Source organism: Oreochromis aureus, linkage group 6, assembly GCF_013358895.1.
Source record: "Oreochromis aureus strain Israel breed Guangdong linkage group 6, ZZ_aureus, whole genome shotgun sequence".
NCBI lineage: Eukaryota > Metazoa > Chordata > Actinopteri > Cichliformes > Cichlidae > Oreochromis > Oreochromis aureus.
This window is the reverse complement of record NC_052947.1, coordinates 28,563,609-28,581,382: the sequence shown is the minus strand read 5'-3', so window position 1 is coordinate 28,581,382 and position 17,774 is coordinate 28,563,609. Positions and strand designations below refer to the sequence as shown.

The 17,774-nt window shown below is 39.3% G+C and overlaps 1 protein-coding gene across 1 annotated transcript in view; it reads right to left on the bottom strand.

The window, feature by feature from the left end:
* Window positions 1-17,774, bottom strand: part of prkcaa (protein kinase C, alpha, a) — a 130,242-nt gene that overhangs the window by 45,766 nt on the left and 66,702 nt on the right. The window contains exons 4-5 of the mRNA XM_031729013.2: window positions 12,335-12,446; window positions 11,175-11,303 (exon numbers count right to left, since the gene is read on the bottom strand). Of these exons, the coding sequence (XP_031584873.1) occupies window positions 11,175-11,303; window positions 12,335-12,446 (241 nt within the window). The remainder of the gene's footprint in view (window positions 1-11,174; window positions 11,304-12,334; window positions 12,447-17,774) is intronic.

Sequence of the window (17,774 nt, the reverse complement as noted above, 5' to 3'; positions counted from 1 at the left end):
AGACGTTTCCAGGAGAAACTTGAGGTGTGGGAAGATATTGAGTGATCCTAAACTGGCAACCTTCGGCTTCCTCAGAAATCCAGTCAAGATGTGTTGAATAAGTATCTTCAAAGAACATCTTTGCTATTGCGTGCATTCTAATACAGATGCACTCTGCAGTAGAACTGCAGTCTGTAGATAAACCTCTATTTCAATTTCTTTTCATTTCGCAAACAGAAGAAAATGCAATGGAAATGAATACATCTCTTCTTCTTCCTGACATAATAGCTGGTGGGCACTGTAGCCCTAAAAGCACAGCAGCTCTAACTGCTATAAAAATGGTTGTAGTCTCAGACCTGAATTCACATGGGCTATTTTTACAATGACAAAAACAGAATAGAAGAGAAATACTAGTGTAACTCTATAAGGCCGATTTAATCTTGAAGTGCTGTGTGAACCTACAATTGTAGTCCAGTGAATGGTTATGCACTGATTGCACATCTAATATTCAAGTGAAGTTGAATTTAATATCTGCTGCAAGCTGAACTTCTACACCAGACTTTTTTCAATCCTTCGACGGTAAAGGTCATGTTTTGAATATTTCATATTCTGGCCTCATGTATGCCAAGACCTGGGACCAAAGAACATTCTGTAAAGCATATAAAAGGGACACTTCTTGGTGTGTTATGCTTGTGAGTTTGAATAGTTTGGTAATTTGGTTGAAATATAAATGATTGATCAGACATAGATGTTTTTATGCTAACCACAAATTTCAACCAAGAAATTTAACTAACAAAGTGTGTGTGTGTGTGTGTGTGTGTGTGTGTGTGTGTGTGTGTGTGGGGGGGGGGGGGAATAAGTAATATTTGTATATGTGAGAAACTGTGTGTCTGAATTTTAGCTCTGCTTTGTTGCTTTGTCCACAACATTATTGGTTTACAGACTACTTATACGAACAAGTACCTGAAGTGTCCCCGAGAGCCATCGCAAAACTGTACTTCCAGTCATGACCAGTAGGGGGCATTCTAGACTGTCTAATTGAGCTTTGCAGGCACAGAGCTCACACACACACAACTGTGTGCCACAAAACAAACCAGATATGTGAGAAGTCTTAATTTCTGAGTGAGTTTTTTGCTGAGTTGTAGAAAGCTGTCAGTTAAAGGGGAACTACATTTGAAATGAAATACCGAATATCAAATATATAAACACCGTTGTTGTTTTACACCCCTGGATGGGCCTCCATCTGTAAAATGTTGCATATTATATAATCTTAGTATGATTTTGCATCTTCTAGTTGTCTCTTTTCTCATACGATGGGTGCTCCTTCTCTGCCTTAGCTGGATGTCATTATTGATTTTCTCATTCGCACTGTTAGAAAACTTGCTGCACACTAAACGATAGACGACTACTTATGAAACCGACTCGACCTACTTGGGCCAAATAGCTGTGATAGTTTATGTTTATGTTTTTGTTGTTGTTGTGTAAGTCCAAGTGAGCTGAAAACTGCATCTGCGTGCAAATATGCATGTTTACTTTCAAAAACCACTTCTGTCCATTTCTGTTCCACAGACCGTAACAAAACCAAGAGCGCAAAAACGAGATAAGAAAAACCAAACAAGCAACAACTGATGTGATGAAAAGCAGAGCCATATGTTCAGATGGTGTGAAGGGAGTATGCACATGCTGAGAGGAGGGAGTTGAGGCAGGACACCGACAAACACACTGGGAATACCAATGACATGACTTCTGGGAGTCTAGCAGCACAAATCCCGGAGCAACAAAGTTCAGCTGTTTTCCGAGGTCCACAGAGACACTGAAGGAAGGAGAGAGTCTGTGTGTGCATTTATGTGTTAACAGGACAGAAGCAAGCTGCACAAGGTGATTTAAAGCAACGGTTTCCCTCCAATCAGCAAAAACTCCTCCACAACTCTAACCAAATTTCCATTCATGACTGTTTGTCAGCAACTGTTTGTTTCAGAAAAACGAAGCTTTAGGTTAAGAAGCCAGAACAACTAAACTTACAACACAAACAATCAAAATAAGGACTATTTTTTTAGTTATATACATTCATCATTGCGTTCTCCATGGCTTCAGTTCTGCCCATTTTTTTTAATATCCATATAAGGCACTATTAAGACGTTTGCCTACTCTGGATGCACTGGATGCCATTACTGTTAGTGTATGCTGTAATATTAGAGAAAAGGGAAACATGAGATCAATAGAAACACAGACAGAAGTCGCCACTGAGTTTGGTTTCTTAGCCTGCTGACTTTTCATGCTTGTAAACAAAACTTTTGACTCCAATTAGATTCTTTCCCTATCGCAGGGATTCAAAGACAGACAGGAAACAGCAGGGAAGTGAAGAGAGACCGCTGTAAACAGCTGCTTCTACTTGCCTCTTCTTGCTGATTTTGAGTGATTACTGTAAATGCTCTGATTACAGAGCATTTACGCTTTGTTTGTGATGACACTTTAGTCTAGTTTAGCTTAGCTTTAATCTGGCACAAAGGTGTTGGCCCAAATTTGATTTTTGATCTGTTCGGTCGCTGTTTTTTTTTTAATTCCCCAGAACCGCTGGAACAGCACTATCTCCACAGTCTACAAAGCTATGATTCACAAATAAAGAGCGTATTATAAGAGAGTGTGCATGGATATGACAACAACCCAATATTATGCTGTGGTAAGCCACAGTCTTTCAAGTCTTTATTTACTTTGCGAAGCCATCTACAGAGACGCACAAAGCCTCGTCTTCGGCTGAAGCAGGATGACCCGACTTCAAAAATTAGGCCAGCCATGTTTGTTCTTCACCTCCTTGTGTAAACACTGTGTGCAAACCCTCCCTGAGCAAATGTGCCTTAAGTGTGTCTAACTCTGTCCCTTGAAAGCCCGGTATTTACAAAGTGGCCTGAAAAAAATGTAATGTAATCTTACATTACATTAGCATAAGGGAAATGGAATGACCAGCCTGCACAAGCACGCCACAGAAATTTGAATGTCTGTGCTTGTTACTACTTTGATGAGTGAGGATATTATCTCAGCGAATGCAATGCATTTATTAAAACTTGAAAACATAATGGGCGCTAAAAGAGCTGTGAAGTGTGTTTCAAACGATAATATATTCATCGTACTGTTCAGATTGTGCATATCTTCATTACAAGGACATAGTTGTACAGCCAAAGAGCTCACTGCATCTTCAGGCAGGAGACACTGCTGGCCCAGTGGCCAACACCCTGCAGTGGAAAAACGCTGGCAATGCTAGCATCACAAGTGCTGTCAGCTGCTCCGTCTTAGCTCTGATTCACTGGGAAAATTTAATAGCGGGATTTTAAAGTAAATTTTCTCTTGGCAAGAACTTGTTGGGTTTTCTACAGAATGACTCAGACACTACAAAGAAATGGAAATTACTCTGAGAAAATGCTGCAGAGTGGATGCAGCTTGTCGTTGGGCAGTTCTGGCGTAACCTCCGCCAGAACTCAGGCAGAGCTTTGACCCGACCCCAACTGTGCCTTCCAGCAAGGCCTCTTTGGATTCAGAGAGTAAAGAATTGTTTTTAATCATTTCGAATGAACAGGTGAGGATGAACACTTTAACCAGAATGGACTTTTATTTTGACATTTTGCTAATTAATTGAGTTTGATCATTGGGAAGAAAAGGTAAGAAAGGGGATGTACTACAAAACTGATGGAACACCGTGCAGAATATATTGGCAAACGAATATCCAAAATGTGACAGGAAAACTTTTAGAAACCATCTGTGTGCATAAAACTGCAGAGTGACTATTACTATAAGCTATCACAAATACACACACACTGGGTCACTTCCTGTCTCCTTGGCAACTTGACCATGAACCCAGAAACTACATAAATGCTTAAATAATTTGTATTTTCCTTTATGGTTGAAGGGCCAATGAATTTTAGCAGTAGGATCTCATTCGAACCTCACGCTGTCTATTTTTGGCAAGAATTATCAGTACTGAGAAAACCACAAAAGCAGCAACAGGAAAAGAAAAGTGCAAAAGCAACTGCAGCTCCATCAGCCAGAAGATGTTAACAACATCGAGGGTGAATTTTTTTTCTCGATTACTGTGAAGTGTAACTACACCTCCAAGGTTCAACAGTCAAATCTGGCTTCACTGATCCACCCACATCTATAGCCTCCGCTGCCAATCTGACCTACACACACCTACAATGCACCTACATGTAAACTCCTACAGCAGGTATAATGTAACAACTAGCAGAGGCACATTTGAAGAAAGGAGACACAAAAGTCCAATGGGAAGGTTAAAGCAAAGATAAAAGGAAGGTGAGAGGGGTGGTGAATGATGCTAGTTTGAAGAATTGGGTAAGTCAACATGGGAACCAACCTGAACTGTAATAATTACCCAGGGTTAAGCTTGTGCTGTCTCTGCAGAGTAAATATCTGGTTTTATATTTGAAAGACTAAGAATGTCTACGGTACTGTTGCTCATTACTGGCATTCTTTTCTTAAATCTATTGACTCACTGACCCCTACAAGACCAAAACTAAGGAGACACCTGTTTGAATGCAATTTGTATTATTAATTTAATGTTTGCAGGGACGTAATCAGTAATCAGGTTACTCATATGTGATTCATAACTATCAGGTTATGAGAGAGTCGGCCTCTGCAGAACGTCCTCCTCCAGTCTGTCTGGAGTCTCCTCTCAGTGTCAGCTGTTTACTGCAGTGTGAGCAGTGTTATGAACAATGTATGGGCTGCATTATGTATACATATTTATATATGTATTATATATATCAGTAGCAAAATAACAGGAGAAGATTAGGAGCAATCCTCAAACAAAACGCCACCTAGTAGGAGTATCTTAAAGTCTGGCAAAAGTATGAAGGGAATCCCTGTGAGTTTCAGTATTTTATATACTGCCTAGACTGATAGATGTAATGGTAAGAGTGAAGCCAATTTTTAGTCACTGACTGAGTTATTATGATCGCAGCGGGTAAAAGTACATATTGTTGAAGGATGAAACGAGGTTAAGCGTCCCCCAGTGATACTTTAGAGTCAATTTGCTACGCCTGAACCGAGTTTGACCCCATTCATTTGTTACATTCGTGCACAGTAAACAAGCAGAAAAATGAAAGTTCGGTAAAGGGCTCTCTACCAAAAGACTTCTCCAACTCTGGAAAAATTTGCAGAGAATCAATGAACAATAAGGTTGCTGAAAAAAACCCCAGGAGGGTTGTTGTCTCAGAGCCAACTAACAGAGGAGAGCTGTGTGCAGGAATAAGAGGCAGAAAACAAGGTTAGTGGGTTATCTCTGTCCTTCACCAGAGAAACAGATCTCGTTTTGTCTTCCTCACCATATCCCTATCTCTATTTTGCTCCAACTGACAAAACACACTCTTAACATGCATGTTTCCACAAACTGCACAAATACCTCTCGCTGTTATTAAATGACTCATTTTATTCCTCTTATTATTCATATTGTTATTATTACTGCAGTTTATGTGTGACTTCATTCATCTGATTAAAGCGCAGCTGCTTCCCTTGGCATCTATGTCACTTCCTATTGAACACTTTGGCTCCAGCCAGTTGGGGAATTTCAAGGAAATTGGAGAAACTCTTCAATCACAGCACACTGTGTAAGAACTGTAGTTCTGGCTGAAGAACTCTAACACTAATCATTATCCACTCACAGGAAATCAAGTTTTCCTTCTCCTCTTAAAGGCACCATCGCACGCTACTAATTCTGCCCATTCCAACTCTCGTCATGTTTTACATGTGAGAGCATTTTTAACCAAGCTGCTGATTTGTGGGGCAAATGTATATGAAAAGGCAAAAACTGTGAACACACACAGCTGCATCTATTTTAGAAAAGGCCTCTAACCAAATACCCTCATTTGAATCAAGGGATCTAGGGAAATATGTTGTGTATATTAAGAACACTAGAACGAGTCTGACCCCCTCCCAATTACAGGAAAAAGAAAAAGAGAGACGAAAGTGAAACAAAAAAGGTATTTTTGCACTTTCAAGCAGCTTGTATCTCGCATATATCTAATAAATCTTTACAATTTCTGTCAGATATCAGGTGACTATGGATTTCTGATTAAAAAGTTTGTAAGTTTGTTATGTACTCAACTTCTATCTATAAAATGTACTTTCCAAAATCTCTGCAACCTTTTTCTGCATTTAACAACAATGTAGGGATTTTGTTTTATGAAGTTTTCAGAAGATTTACCTACTACCTACACACCAGTCTGTAAACACTCATATTTCTGTGTTTGTGGAATGATGCATGTGAAAATGATGTGGACTTTATTGTTCCCAGCTGTCTGCTACACCTTCTTTGTAAACTTTTTGACTGGCTGTAACAGGACTCTGTTTGGCAGGCTGTCTGCGGGGCATCTACAGCAGCTAATGTAATCAGCGATGCAATCTGGCTTGAGTGGGCTGCAGGCTGGTACAGCAGTTCTACACAAACACACCTACACGCAAACACACGCGCTAACGCTAACCAGAGATCACATGCAAATTTGAACTCACCGAGTCCACATCAGGAATTTGACCGTATGTGCCTCAGAAGGCCGAGAGTCAAACGAAACGCAGCTAGAGGTGATAATGGTGGTTTCCTGTTCCCGATGTAGACACGTGCACACTCGTGAGCTCTTAAACGCATGTAAGCTTCAAATTAGCAGGCGTTTTCACACAGTGCATATAGTATGTGTGAAAATGTGCGAAACAATCCACCTTTTATTATCTTGAGATACGCTGGCAGTGCAGATTTCAGCAAAAATGAAAGAAATACTGGACTAAAATGCTTCTGAAGGAGCTGCGGCCAAAAATGCCAGCAGGATATTATTATTATTTGTTGAATTTTGGCAACCAGATGAGACTGAATGTGCAAAAGAGAGGAGGAGAGTGAGAAGCATAACAGCTCCACTCTTGCAGAGCGCTCTTGAATGAATAAACCTAATCTTGGTTATTCATGGGTATAGTTGTACTTTCTGTTTTATGTCACACTTGAACTCAGTTGAAACATTTAAGCATTCTTTTGCATCCAAATGATTAATTACAGTCCTAAAATCCCAACGCTTAACCCAGCGGGTAAGTGTATTACTACTATAAACTGCAATAATTCCACTAATAGTGCCAAAGGGCATGAAATTAATCCACATCAATCATAATCATTGATTTATGTACCAATAAATGACCATCTGTTCCTTTTTCCTTTTCATATTTTTAGCCCAGGAAAGCAAAACAAAAAAATGAGTACAATTGTGCTTAGATAACACTGAGATAAGCACAGAAATGATATAACCGTCCAATTAATTTTGTTCCTCACTCAAAACATATTCCCTAACATTTGCACCATTTCCCTGCCAACACTGACCCTGTTTCTTCTAGTGTTAATTTGATAAGTGAATGTCAGTGAAGTTCAGCAGGGACTTGTAATGCACTGACCCCTTTTAGCCAGTTAATTCAGTGATTATGTGTGCCTGCTGTCAACTCTCTGCCATCACTATTGTTCTAGCTAATGTGCTAATGCATCATTTCAGCCAGGGGATTTACAGCATGCCTTGAAATACAACACAAAATGGGTTCCTACATGACACACACACTGCTGGCTTCTTCTTTTTTTCATTATAAACTGCACAGTTGGGCAACTGTTCACTGTCTACAGTCCACTATTTTTACAACCTTTTATATAAAGAGCTGAAAATCAATATTAACCATTCCTTTGCAGTTTTAGATTTTGCACAGAATGCTACAAAAACTTATTATTTGCTCTCCTTTATTCTTCTACATTTGGCATCATTATTATTAAGCTGGTACAAACTGTCCCTGTTGATAACAGAGTTTTGTTCAGTAATGCACAATTAAGACCACACCTCCCAGAACAGCTGCATACTTAACACTGAAGAATCTGCACAAATGGCAGCATCTAACACTATCTAACAGTGTTCATTTTGTGCCACATTTAGTTGGGAATGTAACAGCGAATACATTTGACAGATTATGTATGAAATTATCTCAGCTTAACCACAGCAGCTGGTCAGACATTATCTGCTCTGAAAGGATTATTTTATGCTGTCTCCAAATACAACAGTTGAAAACTGAAATGATTTATTATTTAGAAACGAAAACACTTCATCTTGTTGTATGCTGTTTATATTTGGAAATTGGCTAGGCGAGTCATGCAAAAGACAAATAAACAGATAAATTATATAGAAACTGGAGATTATCTTGTGATAGGAACACTCTAAAAAGCAAAGAGAGAGAGAAAAATCGGACAGGAGGCCTAAAGTCAGAAGGGGCATCAACCCTTTTGGCCCCTTATTTCAGCTTTCTTTACTCAGTACTCATAAATAGGACTGTAACTGTCTTCAAACTCAGCATTCATTTTGATCACTACTGCACACCTGGACACAAAGTTTAATAGCTCTGTCTTTTATGGTTGTGAATTATCTGTAGTCAGACAGTTATGTATCTGTCTGGTTATATATACTGTGTTATTCTATACTGTGTGTCAAACACAGACACAGAGAGAAACGCAGACAGACTGACACAAAATGACACCAGCTGGTGGAAAAAGTAGGAAATAGATTTTGCAGGAGGTCAAAAACCTTTTGCTTTTCTTTTTTTTACAATCCTGCGCTCAAGATGTGTCATCCTGAGTAGGGATGGGAATCCTTGGAATTGTTACTCTGCTTGCATATCAGTCCTGCTTATGATTCCACTTACACTTGCACTGCAATCAGCTGATTTCAGTTCGTTTGTTAGAGAAGAAAAATAGAGTCACAGTCTAAAGCGTGAATATTGTCAGTGCTTTTATTTTCATAGCAAACACGGACGAGAGTGCAATGGTAAAGTGGAAACTGCCTTCAAGGTAGAAACAGCTGCATTATGCTGCTAACACAACTTTGACTCTTTGCAATCACCTGCACAGAAAGCATGCTAACGCTACGCTAACCAGACAGCATGCTAATGCTAAGCTAGCCAAGAGCCCAGAGTTATGTGAAAGCTAAGTGAATGCCGACCCCGGCCCAGCAGTCAGACCCTGAACTTCAACAGGGAGCAGAAATCAGGCTACAACCTCCATTTCTACCTGTTCATGTTTCTGCTGTAGAATCACTGAACCCATCGCTTTGAAGTCTCTTTGTGCTGGTTTTTAATTTTGCTCTCATTACGGTAGGGATTTTTTTGGTGTAACAACCCCAACACTGATCCCAACAAAGAGGGAAAATACCTCCAATATGCACAAACAATTGACCACAGCATGCAATTAATTTGCATAATTGTAATGTCTTTGATATGTTGCTTAGAGTTGGTGGTGACTCTCAATAAAGAATTGATAAGTGATATTCATAATAGAATTGCTACATTTTAGTAAATTTCCATCATTAACCATGAGACATTTTGATGTGTAGAGACAACTTACTGCATGGTGTTGAGAGACATGAATCTTTACCCTAAACTGGTGTGACACTAAAAATGACAAAATCTTCAGCTACTCCTCATTTGTCATGCCTCAGTCTTTTCTCCTGTCTGAATGACTTCTTGGCAGACACCCTTCCACTGAGACCATTTATGATGAGCCTTCTGTCAACAATAAATGGATCAACTTAAGGGCCAGATGCATCTCTCAGGTCCTGTCATGTCTTCTGGACTTTTTCTTATTTCTTAAAAACATGATTTTCAGATACTCGGTCTTAATGTCTGACACATCTTCTTTTTAAATGTTTTTTTCCATTCAGTTTTATTTAGATAAATCATAAAAAGTTGCCACAAGCCACTTTATACTGTAAGGTAAATATCTTACAATAATTCACAGAAAACTACAACAATCAAACGACCAGCTTTGAGCAAGCACTTGGCGATAGTGGGAAGGAAAAACTCCCTTTTAACAGGAAGAAATCTCCAGCAGAACCAGGCCCATGGAGGGGGGGCGAGCTGTCGTTGAACGGTGGAGGGTGATGGCAGTAAGACAGGACAAATAACACACAGACAGCGACTTTTATCCTTCACTTGTCCAGTTTCCTCAGTTTTTTAAAGACACACTCCACAGCAGATATACCAAGTTTTCAGCTAACAGCTCTTTGGGAACCACCTTGTTGGTGCAGTAATACTGTTTCAAGCCTCTCAAACTGTCTTGTCTTTGGCATTTTTCCACAAATTCAACAAAATAAATGAAAACAAATTATGTTCTATGCTGACAGGCTGCTAGAGTCAAGACTTTTGCACAGTACTGTATATTTCTCACATAGCCTTACTCTTTTTTCGCCTGCTAACATAATCATAACAAATGGCTGCAAGAAACAATTTTCCCTTTCGAAGGTTTATGGAACATGTCATCACTATTTTATATATTGCACTAAGGAAATGCTCTTAACAATATATCACATCTGTTAATAAGCTTAACAGATGTTTCTTTAAAACCAGATGCATCAGCGATTGAAACACCAATAACAGCCAGTGACATGATCATGTGAAGCAGCCTTCAAATGAATAATAGTGAGACATATAATTATAGCGCCATGACCCTGTTCACAAGGAGAACACTCAGATCCTGTCTGTGTGTAATTCTGACTGGACATAAATTAATAAAATCAAGCCTTGAATTTGCTTTGCAGAGACAATTCAGTTACACAGAAAATCCAGCGAACGCAGAGCGAGTCGTGACTGTTTAAAAAAAGTATCAACACAAGGCCTACGCAGCAGACCACACACCACTGCAGGACTACATATTTGGTTTGGGATTGCCTTCCAAATGTGTCGAAACTGTGAATCGTTTCTTACAGCAGAATGCTAAACAGGAGAAACTTTATCGATCTATGACCCAGAAGCGAGCAGGGTTTTGGCATACTGATAGGCGATAGTCTCAAGGCCAGTTATGTAGCTAGAAGTTCGACACAGTGCGTCGGAAGCAGGCCGAGTTGAGGCAGAATTAATGAGGATGGTTCAATTCAGGTAATGGCAGCGGGGATAGACAGTGAATGTGTGTGTGTGAAAGTGGGCATTCAGGGATTATTGACAATAAGGGTAAAGTGTTGAGATTGATCCACGCTTGCAACTGAACCAGAGCAATAGCGTCTGCAACCATCTATACCCTCATCCCATTTGATGCGGAGCGACACATTAGTATAAATCTGTCGGTTCAGATACATCCCCTCTGCATTTTAAGCTCATTTCATTAAGTGTCTATGAAGGGTTATGAGGCCTACCTGTGACCTGCAGTTTATCTCCGCTGACCTCACACTTGAGGTAAACACGCCCCCTCCTTTCAGTGTAATCAGTTCCACACAGGCTGGGCACATTCATAACACACTGATTATGGACATTCATATCGCAGGCTGGTGGGACAGAAGAGATATAAGATATCAGAGAAAAGCAAGTTTATACATTATGCATTTGATGCAAATCAAACAAAGGTGACTGAAAAAAGAATGGGAGCTTTCTCAGAATTGACTGACATGAAAAAAGTTTTTTTTTTTTTTAAGATAAAGATGCATTGACTTACCTGTACATTATATAGAAGACATATATATATTATAAAAGATGGACAGCAAAATATATTCCATATTTTAAAAGCGTTGTTTTTACACATGCAACCTTAATGTCCCACTGGATAGGCTGATATAAGAATACCATCTTTACACAATGTTAAATTATTATTTTTTTGAAGAGCAGTTAACAAGGTTATGACCCATATTCATACATGTGTGTCAGTCAGCTGAGCTGTCGTTTCATGGATTGGGAACAGTTGCATGGTGATTGCATCATCACGTCATCGGGTCAGCAGGTGAAAATAAATGAAAACCGGTTATGGTGCTGACACATTCTTCCTTGGGAGTGTTGTATTATTTGTACCTCCCTGGCACAACCTTGTGTTAACAGTGCTTAAAACTACCAAAATGTGTAATCACATTGTGGCGTGACTAGAGGTGTGGCTGATCTGCTAAAATATCATTTCCACATCTCTATTTTTGTACACCCTGGAGCAATCATTTTGCCTAACTGCCATTCTGAGTATGTAGCAGATAATGCAGGAGCTCATTAAGGCTTTCAGACGTTAATCCACTAATGCAAGATTAAAGGGAAGACAACTAAGGAAGAAATATTAATAAAGACTCAGAAAAGCTTTGATACGAGGCTTATTATGAAGGTGCAGCAAACATAGCCGCACAGTGAAGAGAGACAATGTGTAATTTTAATGAGTGGAAGTCAGGAGGAGGGGAACAGATCCCCATATGATATTTTTTTTGACAAGAGTCCTGCTGAAAAAATGGCTTTAAACTACGACATAGTCGGTGTAGAGCCACGCATGCTCATTTATGAAAACACGGTTCACAGAATGAATTTTCTCTTAAACTTAATTACTCACAGTCGCACTTCATGCCCTGGTGAATGAGGCCGTAGAGCAGAGAGCCACAGTGATCACAGAAGGTGGGGCTCCCATAGGTGTGGATCTTGAACTTGTGCTTAGTTCTGGGATCCTGCAAAGACCAAAAGAAGAAGAAGAAAATAAATGGTTGACAACCTTTGAGAAAATATGCTGTTCGTTTTATTTAAACACTGGGCTCAAAGAGAGTCATTTATCACAGTACAAGTATTCAAATCCAGAAAGGCCAATTGCAAATTAAATACTGACACAAGTATTTGCAGATCCAAAAAGAAATCTACAATTTTAGACTGAAACCTTTGAATATCTTATTATTTACACTACATATCATCAAAAGAGTCCAAGAATCTGGAGAAATCTCTGTGCGCAAGGGACGAGGTGGAAAATCAGCCCTCGGATGGCACTGCATTAAAAAGGCAATCGTCATCAATGAAGGACAAAATGAATCAACCTAATACCTCAGAGGAATCACCCAGCAGATAATATGCTGCTGATTCTTAACTGATGTCAATCACTGGTTATTTTCTGGTACAACTGAAGGTGACAAGCCGATCAATTTGCAACAACTTTTTAATAATTTGCTATTGTTATAGATCAGCTCATAAATTCAAGAGTGCCAATGTAAGAAATACAGTGCAGTTGACTCAAATAATTATCCACGACTCTTTGCTACAATATAATATTTCTCGAATTAAAAAAATCTACTCCAATAAAAAATATTATCAAGGTAATACAAAATAAAAGTCTTAAAATAATAAAAGTATTCTCATCTTCCTTTACAGTCACAATACAAGTGTCTGAAAATATAGCAGTGTCTTATGATTTGTTGCTCCGTTGCTAACCTATTAAACTGTTTGTGCACATATGTGTAAGCCTTTCATTTCATTATTATTCTATTAAAATTGTTCATTGTTCTAGGCTCTCTACATGATTATTACATCACTCAATGTATGAAAAATATTAGGGTTTAATGGGGAGCATGAGAGTGCACAACTGTGTGTAAGTCTGGAAGAGTATGACTCACATCTCTGCAAAAATTGTAGAACTACTTGTTGGATTTATTTTTTTTTTTCCAATACGGAAGACAAACCTCCATACTTGATTCTGTTAGTATTTTCAGTTGTATACAGCAACATAACCTTAGTTGTAAACTTTTTTTTTGCATTTTCTATCAAACTCTAATATTTTGGTGCAAAAAACCTGCCTAATGTTTCTGACATGCCTTAAATATTGTCATCCACAGCTCCCTTAGAGTATGAACACTCTTGTAAGCATTCTACAGGCTGTAAACTGATCTGGCACAGTGTTGCAATGCACAGAGCTACTCATATAGCAGATTCACATTTGCCACATGATTATATTAACTTCTTATCACGTAAAATTAAAGACATGAAATAAGTTTAGAGAAATTATACTCAAGTAGAAGGCTTAATTTTGATTTTAGGATAGTGGTGAATGAATGAATTCCATCTATCAATTAAAATGACTCAATGTGATTTGCATCATTAATGCAATTACAGATACGGTAAGACCCTCAAATGTCACCACGCTGCATTATGTATTATATCATAAAAAATAATGAGCTTGTTAACATGCAATAATATAAACACTGTATGACATGTGGCTGGTATTGTAAGACAGAAATAAAATAACATCCCAGCTATTGTTCTTCATTTGCATTTGTCATTCATGAACACTGGACCGATATTTGCATTTACACATCCCTTCCTACCTTTCAAGTAAATGCAGCATCCATCATTTTTATCAGAGCCTCATCAACATTCATCCCACTGGCAACCATTGCAAATTTGAGGAAATTTGGATACTCAAATAGGGGAATGTGGAGAACAAAAGGTAACATTTATGTAAGCCAAAACAGGCAAACGTGTTGGTAGATAAAAGTAGAGTTGCTACAGGTAAAATAGGCTGAGGAAAATAATGCTACATTTGCAACACTATAAATAGTGGTCAGGTGGAGTGAGCTGATGTTACTTAAGGTATCCTTCCTTTAGTCCAGTTCAACTAAGCAGCGAAACAGTATGCGTCAATTACAAGTCCATTTCACTTAACACTCCCTTTCAGCACATAAAATACAGCATCAACCTGGAGTGGGCGCAAACTTCTTAAGTAAATATCTGCAGGTGTTAAGTAAAGTCTGAGCTCGTTTTTCTTTATGTGATCTGTTAAACAAGCAAAACCAGTTACCTCCCTTTTTCATATATTTGTGTACACAGCAGTAAATAGCAAGAGCAGTGCAAACATACGCATGATGCATAGCGTAAACATATGGCTGGCATATCATCGCTACTGATATAATGTGTAGGGCATGTGATAAGGCACAGATCACTTTAAATATTACAGCAGCACTCGCATACGGCATACAGGGTAGGCTCCCAGTCACTTGCATACATTCATTAATTTCACACATACAACATGATGCTTCGGAAGTACTCTCTGCTAGAGAGAAATCTGGAAGACTGCCATTTTTCCAAGAACACATTTAAAGTGCGTTGCTGCTCATTCTCAACTTGTGCTGTCCTGTAAATTCATTTCAGTTCGAACACCCTTTAAGTGGATTTGGATTAATAACACTAACCAGGCTAGTCTTCATTACATTTTTTTTCCCTGCATCTATTTGAACACTTGCCAATATATATTTCCTGGAAGCAGGAAAGCTTCTCTTATCCTATGAGAAAAAGTACCAGTCCTGAGAATATCCCTCCGGTTTTTTTCTATCATGAAAAATATAGCGTCAAACGTAGAACGAATGAAAAGAGCTTGAACCCAGAGAAATAAATCATCAGTAAAAGGAGACGCATGACCCGTATCTCAGCGAGAGCTGACAGTATCGCGCAGTGAGGCGCCACAGTGATCAATGTCATTTCAGTCAGTTTGACACTGGCCTCTGGACTAATGCAACAGAGACTCATTCGATTGCTTTGCCACTTTCTTCCATGTCAGCCTGCTGAGGCTTTACACCATTACTGGTCTAAGAGAAATGCTTCCTTTTCAGACCTTGCAGAAATAGGCTACACTGCTGTAAGTGCTAAATTTGTGAAGATGTGTTATTTATCTAAAAATAAATTATGATTTAAAGGAAAATAACATGTTGAAGGGTTCATTTTTCTTTGTTTTGTTTTTTTGTTTAACTAATTAATTTATTTTTGAGATGAAAAATCACAGTTTGGGCTGGGATGACTAACTTTGGGGTAACAGCTCACACCAACAGCAAACTTTACCAACATTTTCATGTGTGAAACAGTCAAGTAAGGAGAAATAAACGATCTATACGGGGGTGTAGAATACAACATATTCAGCATTGAGAGTAAATCTGATACAGAAGCTTTGCAACCTCGACACCATACACATCTATACATGCTAACACCTGTTCTCTTTAATTAATGGCAGTTATTCTTTTCATGTAATTGCAAACTCACACGCAGCATATACCAACACTGTAAACCTATACTTAGTTACCCCCAACACACTGACTACAGGTCAGTAGTTACTATGTTAGCCAAGGACACACAGGGATAACAGAGGGGTTGACAGACATGAGTGGAGAGAGTGAAAGAGAGGGAGGGAGGGAGACTGCACTTGCAGTACTTACTCACATCCACCCACACACAGCTGATCCTGAAGGATAATCCTCTTGTTTTCCCCTTTTGCTTTATTCCCTCATCTACGGCATGAATGAGTGATGGCAACTAGGACAAACATTTGGCTGCACATGAATTGTGTATTTCACATCAGCTTTTCAAAGGGCGAACCATGGCTTAATGTTCCCAGATAATGGAAAACACTCAGAACAAAAAGACAAATAAATACATGTTTGTACAAGTTAGTACTTTGTACTGGGGAGCTGGCAGGTTAAAGACTGTTTGATGTCCTGTGCGACTGCATCGGGTGTTTGCAGCTCAGTTTCTTGAAAAGTTTAGAGCTGCACTGAATGAAAATGGTCTAAGAAGTGGTAAACCAGTGTTAGAGATGGCACGTTTGTAAACGTACAGATGTGTTGCTTACACTGATGCTAATATGTATAAAACGTAACCTAACAATAGGTTACTAGCATTATGTTCGAGTACGGCTAAAGGGGATTATTATCAATTTTGCAGGTATTTTGTAAAAAGCATGACAGTGCTGGGGTTAGCACTGTTGCTTCACAGTAAGGTTCACCATCTGTCCAAAGCCTTTCTGCGTGGAGCTTGCATGTTCTCCCCATGTGGGTTCTCCCTATGTCTGTGTGGGTTCTCTTCGGGCGAGTAATTCTAAAGTGTCTGAGAGTGTGAATAATTGTCTGTTTCTCTGTGTTAGCCCTGCGACAGACTGGCAGGCTGCCCAAGGTGTATCCTGCCTCTCGCCCAATGACAGCTAGGACAGGCTCAGAATGGATGGACAATTCTGTAATAACACTACCTTATGACAGTAGAGTTACTACAATAATGAGAAGGAAATTAATGTATTAAATTTCATGTAGATAAAGTACATCCAGCAGTTCAAGTCTGCACAAAATTTCATTTCAAAAGTTAAGATACGCAAAAGGAAAACACTTCCTTCCCTGGGACCATGCCAAGGTCCAAGGCTAATGGATGAGTGATGCTGGCTGTCATGTGTTGTAAATAAATATATATCTCACGTCGAACCACTTGTAGCTAAGCACATGAGCCAAAACAAACTGTTATCGGCATCCAGCCTGGTAGGTTTACACTGTCTGCTGTGCCTGGTTTGCAAAGTTCCATTTAAAGATTCACTAGGGCGAGTCGTAATGGTGCAGAAAATGAAACCTGTAAATGAGTGTACCTGACAACACATCACTGCACACACTAGGCTGTCCATTAACACATTCTTTCTGAAAGCTGCGGGACAGAAGGGTTTACTCCTGTGGCTTCTATCCCCTATTACAGCCTAATTGGGTCTTAATGGGAAATTCAAGACAGACTGGGTGGCGCTGCTTTGCCAGAACAGCAGGGGAAGCAGAGTGTAACACCGAAAGCAACGATGAACTCAGTCACTAGGCTCAACAGAGGAAGACCGCGATGGCCAGGTGGTGTTACAGCACGTGTTGACTGGATGATGTAGTATGAAGGATGCCCCTTGGTAACATGAGGGCCAACAGGATTTCCCAGATGTCCTCTGCACAGACAGGGCGATTTTACAACAGCAGAAATGCATTAGATGCAAAACAGAATTCTCTAGAATTATTTCCAGTTTGGTGTGCTCAGCTCCCAAAGCTATAAAGAGACATGTGTGCACAGTTTGTGACAACATGTGTGCACCAGTGGAGCTATTAAAAAGGGATGGGCACAATCTGATGTTCTCTTAAAAACAACAACAGAGACACATTAACAGAGCGCATCCCAGTCTGATTGCACTTTATGATTGCAGAGCAGAAAATAGGAGACAGTTATTTTATCATCAGTTT